The 20,354-nt window shown below is 36.0% G+C and overlaps 3 protein-coding genes across 5 annotated transcripts; 1 reads left to right on the top strand and 2 right to left on the bottom strand.

Annotated features, from left to right (window-relative positions):
* Positions 1-1,611: 1,611 nt before the first annotated feature.
* Positions 1,612-3,725, bottom strand: LOC113763056. Of its 2 annotated transcripts, none has more exons than XM_027306744.1 (2): positions 3,582-3,725; positions 1,612-2,769 (listed from the first exon to the last, which is right to left on the bottom strand). In XM_027306744.1, exon 2 carries the CDS (start codon positions 2,746-2,748, stop codon positions 1,942-1,944), a length of 807 nt encoding a protein of 268 aa, XP_027162545.1. In that variant the 5' UTR covers positions 2,749-2,769; positions 3,582-3,725; the 3' UTR covers positions 1,612-1,941. The 2 variants fall into 2 exon arrangements, with proteins under 2 accessions (XP_027162545.1, XP_027162544.1); XM_027306743.1 differs by having other exon boundaries at positions 3,587-3,725.
* A 3,664-nt stretch (positions 3,726-7,389) lies between these two features.
* LOC113762614 lies at positions 7,390-8,833 on the top strand. The gene is made up of 4 exons (XM_027306147.1): positions 7,390-8,042; positions 8,161-8,271; positions 8,359-8,439; positions 8,580-8,833. Exons 1-4 carry the CDS (start codon positions 7,839-7,841, stop codon positions 8,652-8,654), a joined length of 471 nt encoding a protein of 156 aa, XP_027161948.1. The 5' UTR covers positions 7,390-7,838; the 3' UTR covers positions 8,655-8,833.
* A 409-nt stretch (positions 8,834-9,242) lies between these two features.
* On the bottom strand, positions 9,243-19,719 carry LOC113762613 (protein GLUTELIN PRECURSOR ACCUMULATION 3). 2 transcript variants are annotated; one of them, XM_027306145.1, is made up of 16 exons: positions 19,572-19,719; positions 19,378-19,475; positions 18,621-18,759; positions 18,490-18,518; positions 18,271-18,367; positions 18,131-18,186; positions 17,912-18,019; positions 16,858-16,914; positions 15,318-15,409; positions 14,258-14,342; positions 13,942-14,094; positions 13,010-13,110; positions 12,127-12,288; positions 11,920-12,023; positions 10,655-10,745; positions 9,243-9,513 (listed from the first exon to the last, which is right to left on the bottom strand). In XM_027306145.1, exons 1-16 carry the CDS (start codon positions 19,655-19,657, stop codon positions 9,442-9,444), a joined length of 1,530 nt encoding a protein of 509 aa, XP_027161946.1. In that variant the 5' UTR covers positions 19,658-19,719; the 3' UTR covers positions 9,243-9,441. The 2 variants fall into 2 exon arrangements, with proteins under 2 accessions (XP_027161946.1, XP_027161947.1); XM_027306146.1 differs by having other exon boundaries at positions 12,133-12,288.
* Positions 19,720-20,354: the final 635 nt, after the last annotated feature.

Genomic DNA, 20,354 nt, shown 5'->3' with positions numbered 1-20,354 from the left:
CTAGAAAACACATCAATCGTGCTGAGATCTGCTCATATTCAAGGTTATCAAAAGCATCCAATTTCCAGAAGCATAATCAGCACCAATAGTTAAATGTCTGCCGAGTCATTTGCCAACAAAACAAGAAAAAGGAAAAGGCGAACACCAGTATGCCAAAAAGATCAATTCGTTTCAACCCTAGTTTCTAGGCACTTCACAAAGAGAGCACTTTAAACATTATTCAAGGGATTTTTGCAAAAGATGGTTGCAAACCACCAACTACTTAAATTTCAAAACAAAAACAACAGAAACACATGACTAGCCCGATTCTGCAATGGAATAATAAATCTGGCCAAATTGCAAGTGCAGGGGACCTCTTATAGTTGAAGATCCCAACCCTAACCCCATGTTTCACACAACTTCGTGTCTTTGTATTACACAATGAATTAAATTCTCCTCAACTACAGCACGAGCAGTACACTATAGATCTCTCAACTGAAAAAGACCACTTTTGAAAGCAATAGAAGCAAACATATGCAAGGCATTTCAAATGATTTACTAAAGTATTTCATCTCTCTCGCCTTTGAAGAAAACCGGAAAATCGATGGACAATGTACAAGGTAATTCAAATCATTTCCATTCTGAAAAGCTTAGTTTAATTGCTTTCCACAGCACCATGAACATGGAAGCAAGGTCACTTCCTCACTTGTTAATAGTCAAAAGCAAATTTAAGCAGTTAGTGTTATAGTAGAAATCCAATAGTCGAATGAAAATAAAAGACAAAATGAACTTTAATGCATCTAAGCAAACACATGCAAAGAAACCAATAATTAGCCAAACTAACAATATATATACAATCAGGGAGGAGTAGCAGATAACAATCATTAACTTCCCTCAGCAGAAAAAATGTTGATGCTATCACAAAAATAGGTAAGGTTGGGCAGAACAATTTAATGAGGTTGATTAGCCAAATGCCTGCATCACCATCAAAGCTTTGGAAGCAACTAGGCAGGGGATGCATGCTTCAGAATGCAGCCCTGGGAAAGAGTACTGTCAATAACATATCAAAAAGATCATACACACATTATCAAACAATTAGATTGAATCAAGCTAAACTGCACAGAATATCTCATACATTTGATGCTTATTAAACATCCGCAAATGCTGTGGACTGCAAAGACTCTGAAGCTCACCATACTTACAAAAGTGGCCAATATTCAACATTGAATACAATCCAAGGATGTTTAGTACACAGCAAGTATTAACTTATTAAACAAATATCTGAGAGTTCTATTCAATTGTAGGCCACAAGGCCGGTAGTCAACTGAAGCTTCCCTTTCCCAAAATATACCAATGAACAGTTTTGAACTAGCTGTTCAATTCAGTTAGTTTCTGAATTGGCATTGACAATGGATGCAACGGACCAAACAAAAAATAAGGTGCTAAAACCTAGTTTCAAAGAAAAATGAACATACTTGAATTACAGACATAGTTCTTGGAAGCTGCATGATTCAATTCATCTTTAAGGAAAAATGGAAATGCTAAAAAAGTATTCTATCTTATCTGCAAGAATAATCATGGATCATATGTTTAATCTGCAGTAGTAACACTAGATCAGACACTATGATTTCAATAACCTGCACCAGGTCTTCTACTGCTTTAAGCTTAAAGCTTAAAAAAATTGTTCCATCACCTGATATGCATCTCAATTACAATAAGTATATCAAGCATAACCTGCTAAAAACAAAAAAGGAGTAAACAAGAACCAATCTAAATACATTCACTTCTTTGAAAATTGTTGACACCTAATTACATTGTCAGGAACTCTATAGATGGACCAAATTTGATTATCCAAGAAGGATAAACCAAGTACATTAAGTTATCTTGCTTGACATACAGTTGAGTAAAGAAAAGGGACAATATAAGATCCTCTGTCGATAGAAAGAATAATATCTGGAGAGGCTATTGAGTACTACCAGACGGAATAAGGTTCTTCAGCTCTGTCAAATGTTCATCATTGGAAATATGGAGCATAATGCGGAGATTAGTCAATAATAGTTCTTTATCCCAACTTAATGGGCCAGAAGCATATAATGCCTCCAGAGTGCAGCGATAAGCATGCAACTCTAACTTATGAATACTTACTTCTACACTTTCTTCGGAACAATGAGAGAGATTCTCCACTTCATCAAAGGAACGGCAATAAGATTCAGCATCAGTGGAAAGCATATCTGTACCTAGGAAAGGAACTGCTACAGCAAAATTAGAAAACTTATCTGCCCTCATACTGCTAGCACTACAACTCCCGACAGAAGAAGCATCACAATCAAAATCATTATCTTCTGAACTCGCAGCAATATTAGAGCCAGTAACAGCAGTATTGACTTTAGCTCTGTTCAAGTCATAATATCCACTTACTCCTTTGTAAAAGGTATTGTGTGTGCATTTCTCAATGGGACTAACTCCCGGGTAAGCAAAAGCATCTACCTTTCTCCTGAAAGTGGCTTGATCCACTCTTTGTCTCTTACCTTCCCTACCTACAGCATTAACATTCTGTGTTCCAGTATATGCATCCAAAACAGTTGAGCTATAGGGGGATGCTCTCTTCAGCATCCTCAAAGAGATATCACAGAAGTCCTTCCGTCCAGCATCATCGTGGATGGCTACGCCATGTACTCTTCTCTCAGGTTTACTCTTTTCTTTCGTTCGCATAGCCTCAAAACGCATCTTATAATGAGCATTCAAAGTAGATGGCCTGTAAGATCTCATATGCCCACAAGTTGCACAACCCTGCGAGTCAAATAATGGTCAAACATAAGTAACAGAGACATTGTTTATCATTATCACCCCTAAGCTATTATACTAAGAAATCTGACATTGTAACTAATAACATGTTTTCCCTTATCGCTTGACAAACCACAGCTACAATTTGGATGACAAGACTTTGACTAAAAGACTAGAGAATGGCTTCTGATGCATAATTTCTTGAAACTATGCGAAAAGGACAAGTTACTAGAAAGCTATTGATTCTTCGTCTGCCGAAAACAGGGAAAGGTCTTAAATAACTAACTTACCATACATTCTTCATTTCTAAACCCAACTATAGAAGTTAAAATCTTTATCTTCTAAACATTTCCTCCATCTAACAAGGATCAGGGTTTCAAGTAAACAATTCCAAATATTGAAGGATTAAACCGAGATTTCAAGTAGATGCCAAAAATTACCAAATTCAGCACATAAACCACAATCAAATCCCCAACCCCTACAACAATCAAAATCCAAAATAAAAAAGGAATACCATTTCCACATATGCACATAACTTTACTCCAAGAATCCATCAAAACCCTTTGTCTTAGATTTTAAAAAATGATCAATTTAAAATTTTTATCAACTTATGCTCAAGGTTAAAAGGGGAACTCATCCTAGAGAAGCAGGAGCTTAATACAGGAAAAACACCAGAAAATCCCATATGGTTCACCCATTATAGACTAACGAAGAAGAAATTAAATGCTTAAACAAGATAATCAAACGAGACCTAATTAAGAAATTAGGGTTTAATATCAAAACTCCGAAATTTGCCCCCAAAAAAACAATTGGATTACCTTACCTTGAAATTGAAGCAATATTCTGATCGATGGAGCTGCAGATTCGTTGTTTGAGAATTTTAATTTCTCTCTCCAAAGAGAAAATTAAGGAAAAATTATTTGGATTTGTGAAATGTAATAGGGTTTGTCTTATGTGCAACAAGTAAATTGGGAGAAGGCTAAATGGGTGAATATGTGAATGTGCTAAGGGTATTATCGGAAAGGTAGATGCCGGTTTCAAAACTCGATCAGGCGTCACTCATGGGCCACAGGAAAATAGGTGTTTATTTATTTTACATTTTTTCTTATCTCCTAGGAGAAACATATGACTAGATGGTCAAACACAGTGGTACGTATTTTTTGAAACCTTTGTGTTATTATCCGGGTTAATTCCACTTTGTCCCCCCAAACTTTGGACGATTATCCACTTAAGTCCCTAAACTTCAAAATGGGACACTTAAGTTCCTAAACTTATAAATACCTCCCACTTAAGGAAAATTGTTAACAAATCCTGAATGCCATTGGTAGTCGAAGTGTCCCATTTTATAAGGGTTTAGGGATTTAAGTGTCTCATTTTATAAGTTCAGGGACTTAAGTGGGAGGTATTTATAAGTTTAGGGACTTAAGTGTCCCATTTTGAAGTTTAGGGACTTAAGTGGATAATCGTCCAAAGTTTGGGGGGACAAAGTGGAATTAACCCGTTATTATCCCACTAAAAATACTTGGATAAATTCAATCTGGTGCAGATCATGTGACCCAAATTTTATTATACTATGTCACCAATTCAAGAATTAAAATGTTGCAAAATTGGTATACATAGTCTAGAAGACCAAGTCTACCTAAGTTTTTGCCGTTTTTTGAAACCTCCGTGCCATTGCCTTGTTGAAAATACTTAGATAAACCCTGTATACAAAATGTGGCAAAATTGGATCACATGGTCAACAAGATCAAATCTACCCAAGTTTTTGCCATTTTTTTTAAACCTTTGTACCATTACTCCACTAAAAATACTAGGATAGATCCGGTTTATGGGAAGCATGTGACTCAAATTTTGTCACACCATCTAATCAACGCAAAATTTGAGTCGCATGATATATGTGACTGCATGTTGTCACCTGGTGCTTTCAGGTTAAAACATGGTTGAAAACTTGCGTTGGAACTAAAATTCGCTAACTTAAATTTAGAAGGGAGGTAAACTTAACAATTTCTAAAACGAAAAAATTCATTTAATAGAATATGAGTGACATTTTGAACAATTTCCCTTTTTATATTTAGATTTAGAAGGATACATCTCACATTTTTTCTTTTTGAGTAGGAGAAAGATAGATATTTGCAAATAATGAGTGTTTGTTTGGATACACACTCAATATTTTTTCCTTTTTTGGTTGTAATTTTTTTTTCCCTTGGGTTAGAGAAGGTTAAAATTTGGGCAAACTACAAGTTGTAATAGTGGATATCATTATTGTGTTAGACTTGGAAAAAGAAACTAAGGGGGGGTTTTTTTAGCATTTCTATCCTGTCAAACATCATCACAGGAAATTCGTTTGTGCAGCACTAGCTGACATGTCTTATCTCTATTCCCTGTAGCCTTCGCTGACGGTCAGTAAATTTTAGTCGGTTATGGAAGAATTTTACTTACTAAAACAATCAGCGAAAGTTTAGTCGCTGATAAAAGAATAATTTTACTTCTAAAATAATTTTCTATAATCTTTCCAAAAATCTTAGTGTCAATTTTATTTTCTTTGAAATCCTATTCTATTACAAGGAGGAGTTACGGGAGAAAGGAAAATCCTATTCTATTACAAGGAAGACGCTTCCTGCTGCCCTTGAGTTGCTCCTATTTGTTGTTTTGTCAAACCGTTTAACCCATTGACCATTGCTAAATCTTAGTGTCATGACTCACAGCATCGAATATTTTCCTTCTAAAATAATTTTCTATAAGCTTTCCAAAAATCTTAGTCTCATGATTCATTGCACTGAATTTGTTGTTTAATTTTGGACTAAGATGACGATAAAATAAATGTCTTTGTATGTATTGGATAATCAATATACCAGGGATTATTGCTGCAAAAGATTAAAAAAAAAACACAAAGTTAATTTACTCATGTCAATAGGTTTTCTCTGCTGAAGGCAAGTTGTTAATTAACCAAACATCCTTGGGCAAGTACGATTAAGATTCAGGTGTCATTGTCGTGGTTGTTGTTATATATTTTTTTTAATTTAATTTAGCGTACATTCATATAATTTTACAAATAAATACAAAAAAAAAAAAAAGAATTATATTGCTTGTAGGCCTGAATATAAAATTTTAATGTACATGTATAATCTTGAAATGTACACAAAATACTGAAAGGGGTACGATACTGGGCCACTGGACCAAAAGTCTATTGTTGTTGATCCATTGAAGAGGTGCACAAACAATTTGCGCCTCTTTAAACGGTTAGAGGAGAATCGCTGACTCGCTATCCCGATTGGATCACCAATCCGAATTCCAAATTTGTATGGTTCAGGTTAACTAAAATTGCACGCCTTCCTTGTGTGCAGTGGACCCCGCTTGAATTGTTATTTTCTAAAATTTTTGTAGAAAATATATTATAATAATTTAATGAATGTAAAATAAAAAAATTAATTAAAAAATATATTCACAAAAAATATAATTTCTTTTTTCAAAAAATAGCAATTCACACAAGGTGAGCTTGCATTTGTACATGCTTTGCTCAAGTTAGAACACAAGTTGATTGTGCGCCCATATAGTGCTACATCTAAATTGTTCCAACGCCCCAATCTACCAAACTTGTAGCAGTATAACAAAAAGAGTCCTAGTACACATGAATTCGACAATGCAGAAATTAAATCACTAATTGTCACATAAGCACTATATCCTTTAGTGAGTACCAATTTAACATTTTTTGACACTCATTTCTTAACTTTTGTTACTAGTCAGCGCATGCGAAAAACTGGAAAAGCAAGGTACCCTCGTAGCATGGTTCAAAATCATGGTCACGGCCCCAACCATTTCACATCGATCTCGACATATCGGTCACGATTTCAGCGAAAAGTAAATTTTGAAGCATTTAATATTCTAAAAATTGTGAATAATATAAAAAAATATGCTAAAAAAAATAAGAAAAATTAGCAAAAGAAAATCTGTAAAATATACTTTTTTGATTGGATTTGACTTGATTCGAAATGACTCGAAACGATTCGACCGTCTTTATCCTTGTCGGTGACTTCTTGACTGAGTTCTCGGCGATTCATGCATTTCGAAGTCATCTTGTCCCGATATCAAAATGAAAAGCTTCATTTCGATGATCACTCGGCTGATTCTTTGAACCATGCCTTACGGGGCACCAAAGATTTTGCCTTGTGAAGGATGGAAGAACACATTAATAGTACCGACAAAGTTGGTGCGAGTAACCCTGTATTACCACCACTTGGGATCCTCGGTGACATGTTTTCTATGCCAACTTAATGCCACCAATAGTGTTGCGCCAAGTGTCATGTTATTATTTACACTTTAATTTTCTAATAATTCAACTTGGCTTGATTTAACACAAGTGTAAATAATAACATGACACTTGGCGCAACACTATTGGTGGCATTGGGTTGGCATAGAAAACATGTCACCGAGGATCCCAAGTGGTATTACCACTCCTGCACCAAAGTTAAACTCGTTCGTCGCAATAAAAAGTTGGATTCCTATTCTTTCGTTTTTTAACCTGCCTTAGCTTTTGAGCCAAGCTACAAAGCCTCTTTACCTGATATATGGTCACACTGATTCCGATAAAATCACAAGCTGGTTGGCCTTCAACGAACTTTCCCATGCTTCAAGCAAACTTTGGGATATTACTAATATATTTGCAGGTATGGCCAATAGTTAAGCTCATTTATGCAACAAATATGTAGTATAAAGCAGGACACAAAATCATGTATTTCTCGTGGTTTTCCAAAATCTGTACATAATTCTCCGGCAGCATATTAAGCGTCCATGTTGGTCCTCCTCAAAACAGTTACAAATGTTTTTAAAGATGATGAGAATAACACACTCACAAAAGAGCTTGCTTTTACCCAAATAGTTTCAAGTGTAAGCAAGAGATCAGAGATAGACAGATAGAAAGTTTTAAAGCGAAAGCAAAAGTAGATAAAGAGGACGCTCTACAAAAGGAAAGAAACCCATGGCTGTAGAAACCAACTGATGATTCCCATGTCTTAATTCTTGCGGGCGTGTCCAGTTTGCCTGGAAAGAAACCGAACTGGTGCTACAGTACTCGGAGAATGAAGAACATTGCAAGTATAGGAAGCAGCGGGAGGTCATCGATGGACGATCATGATGATGAGGAGATAGCGAAGATGGCAATTGCATCATTTCAAGCTAGAGAAGAAGAGATCGAGAGGAAGAAGATGGAGATGAAAGAGAGGGTGGAGTCTCAGCTCAACCGTGCTGAGGAAGAAACTAGGCGTTTGGCACAGATATGGGAGGTAACAAAAAATTCATGTGGAGAACTCATAAGAAACTCGACCTACTTTTGTGATTCATGATTGGATTTAAAATATCTAGCACGAAATCATCTATTTCTTGGTAATTGTTAACTAGCAGGAGCTTGAGGTTTTGACGGATCCCATGAAGAAGGAAGTGGCAGCTGCCCGCAAAAGAATCGACTTGGTCAATCGAGAACTGAAATCACTAGGACAGGCCTGCCAAAAGAAGGTAAATTGAGCATCAGCCATGTATATATTATAATCCATCATATTGTTTTGGTGCATCATATAACGAGTGGTGTGAAACGCTCAACAGGAGAAAGAATACAAGGAAGTTTTGGATATTTTCCAAGAGAAAAGCAACGAAAAAACCCAACTAACGACCACGTTAATGGAGGTGAATATTAATTTCGAATTCGAGCCAGTCTCCATTTGGAGGCACTGTATATTCATCCACCCTTTTCCAGTTTTACAAGTCCTTGTTGATCTAATCCTAATTCCTTTCTGCTGTTTCCTCCCCGCCTCATGACGTTGCAGCTGGTGAACGAAAGCGAGAAACTGAGAATGAGAAAGCTTGAGGAGCTCAGCAAATTTGTCAGCACTGCCCGCTAATACTGGTCAAATTCTGCCATAAAGAGTTTCTGTAAAGTATTATGTATTGGCGCCAACTTGTGTTCCCTTTTTTCCTTTTCTTGTTTTATGAGGAAGCATCTTGCTAACTATTAATTACTAGAAGAACACTGCATTAATGGGTGCATAATAACAAGTACTGAAACGCTTGAGTGCTGCCAGTGTATGTGTTTGTGTAGGCTGTGTGCTGTAAAGAATTCTAGTCACGAATCCAGTTTTGCATAAGCAAATCTGGCCTCAACAACTACATTGAGGAAGCTGATTTTCTTCAAGGTTGTTGTAGCCAAAAGTGAGTGGAGTGTTGTGAACTATGCAACGCCCGAACCACATCACCGTGAAGGAGAAGGAAATAAAGCCAGTCTGAAGCTTCTAATACAAACTTCCAACAAATCAAGATACATAGTTGGCATTTGCAATCCTGAATTCCACCCAGAAAATGAAATTCAACAGAGTCACAGAACCTTATCCAAAATAAAAGAGACTCGCAGAACAAGTTTTTTTTTTTTTTTTTTTTTAACGTTACTTTTGCATTGACTTTTCTATCCTCGCTAGTCTAAAACAAATGAAATGTTGCACAAAGAGAAGATCCATTAACTCGTAGTCTGCTCCGCCAGTTCACAAATAGGTATAATATGTAGTTGCCTGTTTAAGCTGAAGAAAACAGACATCGTGAGGCACTTGGGAATGAACAGCTATCTAATACCTTAACAAGGCAATTAGAAAATGAAAGATCCAATTCACAATGCTTCACAGAATTCTGTTTAAGCTTTCAGTTTTCTTTTACATATGATAACAGCTCCTTGTACTCTGCCAGTAAACTTGGGATATCATCAATGCGCAGCTGCAAAGAATTCAAAAAGAAAATATTAATGAGACTGAGCAGAGAAAGAAGCTCATTGCCTGGGAATGCACCAACTTGAGAAAGTGTGAGCTTGTGTAAGTTGTGGACTCCATGTATGTGAACTTCTTAATGCGTGTGATTAAGTAAAATACAGCATCTATCAGCAGAAAAAAGAGACAGAAAGGACACATTCAATCGAAGGCCCTTGATAATATTCACAGCTATATTCTCCATGTTGATAAGTGATCACTTCAGGCATTTAGACCCATTTCTCCAATTCACAATTTTCTGATAATAACATCCTTAAGGCCATAAAAAGATCCGGGCCCAGTTCCGTTTGAAAATTTTCTAAACAGACTCCAATAGATAGATAATAAATCATGCAAACCAAATCCGTGTCAAAGTAATTCTTCAACCAGACGAAGCTGTATGGAGTACTATACTCTTTATACTTCTTATAATATAAGATACCACAATTCTGAAACTAGGACGGTCTTCACCAATTTTCTTGCAATTCGGAGAGGATCAAAAGGTTTGTGCTAATATGCTATGATTACAAAAATCAATTTCAGCCAGACAACAATATGTCAATCAAATTTCTTCAGTTCGATTGTGCCGCGAAATTTACCAGAAGTAAAATAATTATGTTACCTTTGCCACGGTGCCCCTACCTGATATTCCAATTTTCTTAAGCGGCTGTGAGGCTTTGCCACCGTCCTCTCCTTCATCTATTTCAAATACTTAAACAAAAGGCAGACACACTATCTGAGCCTATGCATACACTACACAAGACTTTGCAAAGGACAAAACTGGGTGTAGCTTTTAAGGGTGCTTCTCTTTCTTGAATTTTCTTCTTAATCTGCATAGTTTTCTTTTTGGTTTTCAACAAGGAATGAAGTTCAGTTTTTAATATGGTGCATTAAACCCATGCTTTCTGCCTCCTTAGGAATTATAAACGAATACATACTGTAGTCATTTGCCATAGAAAACTTTACAAAACACTGGTCCTATGAAGGATTTTCTGTGGAAGGCAGCTGAAGACAGACCCCCCTCAAATGCAGCAATGAATGGAAGCCATCAGGACTCAAATGCTGCATACGACAAATTTGACTAGCAGGAGAAAGCTTTAAGAAACTAATACCTGCATAGCATTTCTAATATGATAGTACCGGAAAGTCTCTCTTTCAGGAAAGCCAGATTCCACAGGCTGTGACTTCAAATCAACTTTGTTTCTGTCAAAGAGAAAAGGTAGAAAGACCAGTCATTCATGTGAAGAACCAGAGCATTTATATCAGCTTCACAGAACAGATTTTTAATCCACAATGTTGAAAAAGTCCATAGAAGATTTGGGGCATTAGTTTATAATTGATGACAAGGTCAGCCCTGATGAAGGGTCTACTATCGACAAGCAGAAACAATCACCATCCCAACTTCACTTCAAGTTATTTTTTCTCGTCTTTTCTATTTATTGCTTAAAAGTAAGAATTTTTTTTCCACCAAAAAAAAAAGAATAAAAAAAATGGTTACCCAGCAAGGGTAACTCTCATATGAAGACAACATGGTAGTTAGAAATTTAATCATTAGTTGCTGAATTGTTCTCTCTTTTCCTTTAGAAGTCCTGCAGTTGTCTCTTCGATAAATCCACAATCATTAAAGCAACTATTACCTGAACCTAATGAGTAAATTTAAAAAAAGAGCATTTTTGTCATGTAAAAAGGACAGCTTACATGGTGTGCACTATCAGGGGGAGGGAAAAGAAAGCTTTTCAAGGAGAATAATGAAGTAAACCCTTACCGCAAGACAGATCAATTATGCCAATTATTATTGTACTTGGGTCTGTTTAGGTTCTTCACAATTCCCAATTGGTAAGTTATAAAAGGATACAAAAGATAGCATGGTACCCAAAAGAGATATGTTAGTGGCTGGCTTCTGATTCATGTAGAATTAATACAGAAGGAGAAGTAATTGACTAGGTTCTACTTCAATTAGATCAATATGTTAAATTTAAGTAAATTGAAGCATTTATTCCTAGTCATAAAGCTAAAATATGAAAAAGACGAAAAAATCACTCTTATTGAATGAATTAGCCCCACTGTAGCAAAGCAGGTCTCTCTTCTTGACATAGTCATATTTCTCATTAGGCCAACCAAAGTAGACCAAGCAGGCATTCTCTCTCGCAAAAGCAGGGAAAAATAGACAAAGTAACCAAATCTTAATCCTATTCTCTAAACATTTTTTACCTTTCTGACTAGTTATTGTACTGTTGTACAGCGAACTTTGAAGAGAAAAATACTTTCAGGAATTTACTTTGCAAAGCATGCAAAAAATAAGTAGAAACAAATCATTCTAAAGACTTGCAATTGATGTTAGACCAACGAGTAACAATATGCAATTGCTTATTCTTACAGATGATGACGGATAATTAGGCGTTGGTAGTCACGAAGTAAGGGACTAAGCTCTTTCAGTTGTATAGACTCTGGTGAGGACATTTTCCAATGGTGACGAAGTGCCTGCACAGCCAAACCAACAAAGTTTAAGTCGTGCATAGCCAACACATGTTTTCGAAGATGTAACCAACTATGATGCAAATCATACAATCAAAATATCTTTAACCTGTACATTGCTGGGAAACTTTTCTCCATTAACTTGTGAAGCCAGTTCGGCAAATTCTCTGTCCTCCAGCTCATCCATGATTAGCTTATGATGATTAAGCGAAACAGAAACTTCTAACTTTCTATGCAATTCTGAGAATATAGATCCTTCAGTTTGGCCTTCCTGTATGAAACCCAAAATAACAAGACAGTTAATATTTAAGCTTGATACACGAAACTTCCAGCTTGGAAGTTGGTGAAATCGCATTCCTTTGAAAAAGCAATAGCATCTTGTAAGATAGTAATGCAAATTTAGCAGCGAACCTCGAAGGCCTTCTCTGCATTTCTACCACTTCATGCAAAGTATGCATAATTTTCAAAGGCAAACACTTGGGCAGACCTGGTCTGATGTTGTGGCAAAATTTGGGCCACGTGGTCTACAAGACCAGGTCTACCCAAGTTTTTGCCATTTTCAAATAGGAGCAAGTTCAAATGACTCCAACTAATGTAAATAACATCTTAAACACATCACATGTAAATGGTCCTCACCAACCAAATGCAAGAAGAGCTTATCAAGTAGGCTTTACATGTATGCGTGGTTGTTACTATCCAGTGGCTTTTTTTAATTTTTATCTATTTTTCCAATCCAATTCCCCAACCTACACTTGATGGTAAGAAGAGTTATACTGGCATCTTCTTTGGATGAATGAGGCACTGGAGGCAATCAAGCATTCTCAACTGATGCAAACAAGAATAGAGAACATATCTTCCATCATTTGTCCAATTGAATCCTTGAAAAGCAACAAACTCTCAAACCGATTCTACAACTTGAAACTTGGCAAAAAGAATTGACCAATAAAGAGCATAGTCAAGGATGGTGTACGCCACCACTTTTGGATAGTTACCTTGTCTTGGGAGATGAAGCTATCATTTGCTATTGAAGCATTTTTATTTTCAGGAATAACTGCAGGCAAGGACATTGTCAAACGCTTTGCAATAGGATCCTCTGCAAAGCAAAGAAAGCAGAAACAAACAGGAAAGTTGAATTCCAAATATAAAAACAACTGGAAAATAATCAAAAGGCAATCAAGAACATTTATCTCATGAAGCTGAAATATTAGTCTATTCCTCTTTCCACAATTTCATCTCATTTTTCAAAACCACGTCAAGACTCAACTATGCTATTGCATGTACAGTTCATTCTTGTTGATGCTTTCTTTTCAGATTATATCCAAATTTCTATGATTAAGGAATCCACTCACGTCAGTGTCAAGTCCCGTCACCTACTCAAAAATTATCTAATTCCAGCCTATCTATGTTCGCTGAATGAAAGAGTACGGACCAGGAAGAAATAGGACCTGAAGAAATGCCATATCGTTTGATGGATTAAAGAGCATCAATCTTCTTTGTTAGCAATCCATATTATCCTACAGAAACACTAACACAGAAGACACAAAATATCCAGATCATCTGTGATCTGACCACCAGAAAAGAATTAAATTGCAGCTATCAAAACATAGAGCAGCCAAATAGACCTCTTTCAATTTTTTGTGGATGGCATTAGAAAAATCTGAACCATAAAAGACTGTTAAAAGAAAAAGTGCTGTTAGAACTTAACATGATCTTCAGATCATCCAAGTCAATGACCAGTCAAAATAGTCAAGACAGACCAAAACCATTTTACAAACTGGACTTGAAAAAAATCAATATCCCTCTTTGAAAGTTTCTCTTATTCATCGTGATTGACTTGAATCAATTGAACCAGGAAACAGACAACAGAGTAGTTTATTAAACAATTTGAGCTGAGATATATTCCTGATGTTAATATTCACAGTACCTTCTGGAACCAACCACCAAATATCACCATAGGTTGATTTTCCATCAAACCCACCAAATAGTAAATATCGTGAACCAATACAAGTCATGGAATGATACGCTCGAGCAGCTGGTCGATCATTGTTAGTTGGTAGGCGTCTCCATTGTACAGACACTAAAAGCAGACAGCCAGAAGAGCATAAGACAAACATCAATGAGAGACAGAGAGAGATTGATAGAGAGGACAAGGATGCATTCAACAAAACAAAGCTCAAAATTGGTTGAGCAAGGAAATGGAAACCTCCCCTGATCCAAAAATTTGATAAAATGTAACTAACCCCTGTCTAAAACAACACAATCATTGTGGTAAACGTCATAGCGACTCAACCAGCCACCAGTTGCATGCCCTCCAAATAATAAAAGCTGCAAAGAGGATGTTTTAGGTTTAAAACAAAGTACCACAAATACAACCTTAATCTGACATCCAAGCAAGTAATCAAATCAAGATGTCTAAACAAGGAGAAACTGTTCATATTAAAGTAATATGGCTATAAATACATAAATGTCTATGGGATGACAAGAGATTAAACTACACATAGATTTACAACTCGAAGGCAAAAAAATAAACATATGCCTATTGTTCCCACACTGGAGAAACTAAAACTCCAGAACTGGTCATTAAGGAGGCAGATATAACTTACCCCCAAATGGCATGAATAATTGGGGCCTAATGCTTGATTTGCTGGCTAACTAAGACACCCAAAGCAGAACATGTTTGCAGTACATCAAAAACCAAGCATTCTACAATTCTCCTATAAAGTTATACATTATATAAAAGGAAGAAAAGCATCCACTGCTTTTGTATTTTCAAGCTAAAAGCACGAGTTTGATTTTCAAAAAGCTTGCCTATTTGATAGTCTTATAAAGCAAAAATTAAATATAAATGTCCAATAACTGAGTAAAGCAAATTCTGCTGTAGCAACTTGGCCAAAAAAAAAAAAAAAACTCTGCATTTACTTAGTGGAAACGGAAAGATATTAGGGACTCAAACTTGATCAACCTTGGTAATTGACACAGTACAGGAGAGATTCTATTTCAACAGTTCAACATGAAAATATTAATCAATCAAAAGGCCCTCATGTTGGACATTATCTTAACTTCAACTAATCATATAAGTAATCCCCTCCAAAATTAAAATATTCAAGTGTAACCTCTCTTGGTAATTGTGAAGGCATCAAAAGCTGTGGTATGTCTAAGAAAATTTATGCAACTTGACAGATCATTCAAACTTCATAGAGTTTCTGTTTCATATCCAGATTACACATCAAAAGAAATTATAAAGCAAGTTCACCAGGGCTAAGAGAGCGTCTACAATTTCAAATATTCAGAGGTAATTACATTAGGCCCCCCAGATGTGACAGTATGCCCGCAACTGGCTGCAGGAGCTTGACCAGGAAGCTTCAATTGAGTCCAACCTGGACTTTCATTCTCTTCCTTCCACAATAAAAGACACAACACAACTTAGTAAGCCTTCAATTTCAAAATATATCCTGTGAAGCCTAACAGAGATGATTAAATAATGCCAAGAAAACTAGAACACAGTGTCAATATAGAAGCAACTGTTAATGTGATCTTTCAAATACAAAGGGCCCAAATGACACACGTTCAAGCACTGATGCACACCCAAAAACCAGCTTCAAAGCAATTCAAGCAAGAAAAGACAAATATGTCCACTGACTCGTTTTACAGATTAAGAATATACAACAAGGGATAATAACCACCTAAGGCGACATGTTATATCACCTAGAAATTAATATGCTGCCACAAAAATACAACTAACAATCTACTGAAATGGTACATACAATTGCCTACGTCATAAATTATAAACTAAAAGATTGTTGAATACATCCAAAAAGACTTGCTTCTTTTTGTTTTCCACATTAATCAGTTTAAATTGACAAGCACAACGGATCAAACATGTGATGGTATATAGCAAGGCATCAGACAAACAAAATTTTATTCACGAAAAGACAATGTGTCATTTACTTCCATTTCCATGTCTACTTTTTTTTAAGCTTTCCTAACTCGTTATAACTTCCTTCTTGTTTATTCCTAGAAACCCCAGTAAAGTTTACCAGGTGTCAGCAGGACAAGTGCAGAAGCTCAGGTGATTGTTCCAAATAAATTAATTGATTGCTTTTCTTTGCAACTGCTTATAGTGATAGAGCAATATCAAAGGAATTATGTACCATTAAGCCTTAACAGGCATGGAATACAAGATGTGAGAAAAACAAACATACACTGTGAATACTATGAATAGTAAATTCAAGTCGAAAGGAAAAAATAAAGAACTCAAGAGATACAAATGGCAAAGGTATTTCAATTTGGCATTTTATTTCAAGTAAATTGCAGCAAATGCTTTATATTCCTCCCCTAAAAGAAGTGTAAGCATTAAATGCCTACTCCAACCTGGACTGTAACAAACTTTAAGTCACATATGTGAAATTGCTCACTCTCTAATCCTTTTGTAAAGTAGTTGGAAGATGAACAACTCTTCGATAAGTCACATAGTTATTTTATTTCCTCTGCTTGTGGTGTAGTAAGACCCCATACATCAAAGACGGTTACTCAAAAGGGGAAGGTAAGGGGACAGGGGGGACCAAAATGTGATTTTTGTTTATTTTGAAAGTAACATCACATTTAAGAAACTTGGCACAGAAATGATGAATGTAAACTTCACAATGATTTCATAACAAAAACCAAAAACAGAAAATATGCCCCTTAACACAGAATATGGAGGAAATCTTCCCCCCACCTTCAAGGAAAAAAAAGAAAAAAAAAAGCACAAGCACTGAGAAAAGGATTAACTCACAAGAGAAGCAACAAAGTAAAGCTACAAAAGAAAAAAAAAACCATTAAGTAGGAAAACAGGAGGTACCGTCTTCAATAAGACCCTTTAAAGCCCATAGATCACCCATGATTGGTCCTCCACCACCTACCAGAGACAAAAATGACTACTGTCATTTACAAACCACCAATAAGTGGTTCAGAAGACACCTTAGTTATCAGAACAAAGATGTCACTCTGGTATGCATGACTAAACAAGGAACTATATCGACAAGCCCAGCTAGAATAAAAGCAGTACTATCATGTTACGAAAGATCTCAAACAATAAATAAAGCAGAAGACTGTAGAGGAACTTTTTTCAAACGTATAATGATAAGAATTTGTTTCACTATGAGAAAATAATGCATAAAATTGTACAAGACGAAAAATCTAGGCATAAAAAATAAGAGCAGTTCGCTAATCTATATGTTGGATTACAGCCAATACATAACCATTTGACCATGGGTACATCATACACATCTAAGCACAATCTCAACCTGGACAGAATGAAATTGATCTAACAGTCTACTTGGTAAAATAAAAGGAAATCAGCGGCAAACCCGCATGCAGCGCCAGTATCAGAAGTTAAAGATGAACTATTTGAACTTAAAATTAAACTCTGACCTTCAGAGTTAACTTTTACTTCCTACAACTTGAAATAAATTTCTCACATTAATGACATTGTCGAAGGCAACAAAACTAAATAACCCACTATTGTTACTATTCCATTATTGGTCACTATACACAGGGGGGTTTTGTGTAATTACCCTCTCGTATTGTTAATCTATTTGACATCCAAATAGGATACAACTGATGCAAAACTCTGACCTTCAGAGTTAACTTTTACTTCCTACAACTTAAAATAAATTTCTCACATTAATGACATTATCAAAGGCAACAAAACTAAATAACCCACTATTGTTACTATTCCATTATTGGTCACTATACCACAGGGGAGTTCTGTGTAATTACCCCTCTCATATTGTTAATCTATTTGACATCCAAAATAGGACACAATTGATGCAAAATAGTGAAAGTGAAAGAATTAACTAATTCCAAGCACCAGATGTGCGTTTTAAGGTCTATTGTCCTCAATTCTCCATTACCTCTGCCACCATAGACAAGCAACCGTTTCTCTACCATAGTGGCTGTATGTCCACATCTTGGAGGGGGTAAAACTCCAGAAACTGATAACTCCATCCACTCAAGTGAAACTGCAAAAAAACCACTTTATGCCTTCAAATGAACTAAACATGTTGCTACATCACTTACTCCTTGCATGCTAAGAAATAAAATGGACTAAGAATGCTAAATTGAGACATTACTTGTGTCTAAAACGTAGACGTCTGACAACCATTTTTTACCATCCCAGCCGCCATACCTGCACATTTTTTAAGCCTGCTCAAGGCCCACAGCTCAATTTAACACAATAATCACTTGACTTAAGTAGTTAGCTGAAACTAACATTACAATTTTACGATTGCCAATGGCTGAAGCAGCAGCAAAATCCCTCGGCGAAGGCAAGTCACCAAAGCTGGTAAGTTCTGACCATTGCCAAATATCTACAACACTCAAAAAATAGAGAGATATGGAATCATGGTGTTTTACTTTCGAATACATTCACAAGTTACAAGAAGAGATAGGTCTCAAAAATCAATCAAATTTACAAAATGAAAATACTTACCAGTGTCTAGGACCCAAAAATCGCCCAGCCTGCAAATCCAATAATTTAATGGATTAAGAGACTACATCCACATATGGTTTACCAACAGACAGATGTATAGACAAGCAACAAAAAGGCATTGAGGTGCTGACCTTTTACCTCCAGACCTCCCACCAAAGATGAACATATGGCAGTCAATTGCAACGGCAATATGAAATGCTCGTGGTCTGGGACCCACTTGCCCATCAGAACCAGTGCCTGTACACTCTGGTTGAAACCACAATTTGTTCTCTGACATATTCACAATGACCATCTTTCAACATTAACACTTGAAAACCTCTCTTTCATCACATCACTATGCTAGTAAAGCCCCATGTAAAGTGTTTGAAATACACATGATAAGCAATTACACCAACCATGAATGCCTTAATCAGCTCAAACAGTAGCATCCGCATCCAGATTGGTTTGTGAGCCAAAGCCCTATCTTACTCTTAGTTGGACAAGTAAATTCGAGCACAAAACTACTATTTAGCGTCAAAGGGGCACAGACATTGCATCCACATGAACTATCAAAATTTGTATAACCACAAGTATACTGATAAATTAGTAAACCCATTAAAAGCCTGACTAAATAAAATAGGCACGCAATCGCCGAGCCACACGAGGTTTGAACTACTTTCACGTTTACCCATTACCCTTGTTAAATTTCGCATAAACGTCCAGTTTTTGTTGAACTAAAAAGCATACATTCGTACATTATACAGCCCTGGAAATTCCAGACATATACATCATCGAGAGCCTCAATTTAGCTATGCAGTTGCACAAGACTTAAAGAATAAAAGGGGCAAAGAAACAGTTGGAAATCAAGAAATTGAACTAAAACATGAACAGCATAATTTGTAATTATACCGATATCATAAACAAAGAGGTCGCTGAGGAATTTCCTGTCGACTAAGCCTCCGAACACCACAATCTTTGATTTCCCAATGTTCACAGCTGTAAGCCCACTGAAAAATTTTCAAACAAAGACTAGTTGAGTTTTTCCATTCATGTGTTACAAGTATTCCATGTAACATTGAAGAAAATTAGAGAGGGAACATTGCCTGCGGGGTTGGGGAAGTGTGCCACCAAAATCTGACGGAGAAGCTCGAACCCAGTAATGGGTTTTCAACTGGGATCGTGTCTCCATGGATGTACGTGGGATGGCTCAGCTTTGTGGAAAACAGGGAATTATGAGTCAATCTTGCTGGGTTTTGCGAAAGAGGAGGGAAAAAGGAAAAACCGGGAATTTATATGTCACTACTGTGTAGTAATTAAGATCATGAGATTTTCTTTTCTTTATTGGGAGTAAAAGGAAAAAGAAATTTTAGGTTAATTAAAATGACGCCCTTTCAGATCTAAAGATTTACACATCACCCTAACATTTGTTTATGGTACATTTTTCGTGGTCAAATTAATGAACTTTTTGCCGTTACTGTGGAGTTTAACTTTTCACACATAGTTGTTTTGTTTTAGTCTGCTCAATGTGCTAGTAAGTAATACTCAGTATGGTCACGTTTGCACTTCATCCTTTAATGTTATTGTTTCTCACTTTATTTTTTAAATTATTAATTAACTCTAACATTGTTCACAAAAATTCTCCCTAAGGCATAGTCACTATTACATTTCATCCTTAACATTATTCTTTTCTCATAGTTAAATTTCATTCAATAGTTACACTTTTTTGGATTGAGGAAAATATCTCCCTAATTTGACATAATAATGAAAAATAAAAATTGTTATTAAAAAAATAAAAATATAAAATATATTTAAAATTTTAAAAATGACTGAGATATTATCAGTTTTTGTTTGTGAATGTGCATATAGGTAAACTTTTCTTTTAATAG

Source organism: Coffea eugenioides, chromosome 2 (genome assembly GCF_003713205.1).
Source record: "Coffea eugenioides isolate CCC68of chromosome 2, Ceug_1.0, whole genome shotgun sequence".
In the NCBI taxonomy this organism is placed as follows: Eukaryota; Viridiplantae; Streptophyta; class Magnoliopsida; order Gentianales; family Rubiaceae; genus Coffea; species Coffea eugenioides.
Note: the sequence above shows the minus strand (reverse complement) of the source record. Positions and strands in the feature narration are given on the sequence as shown.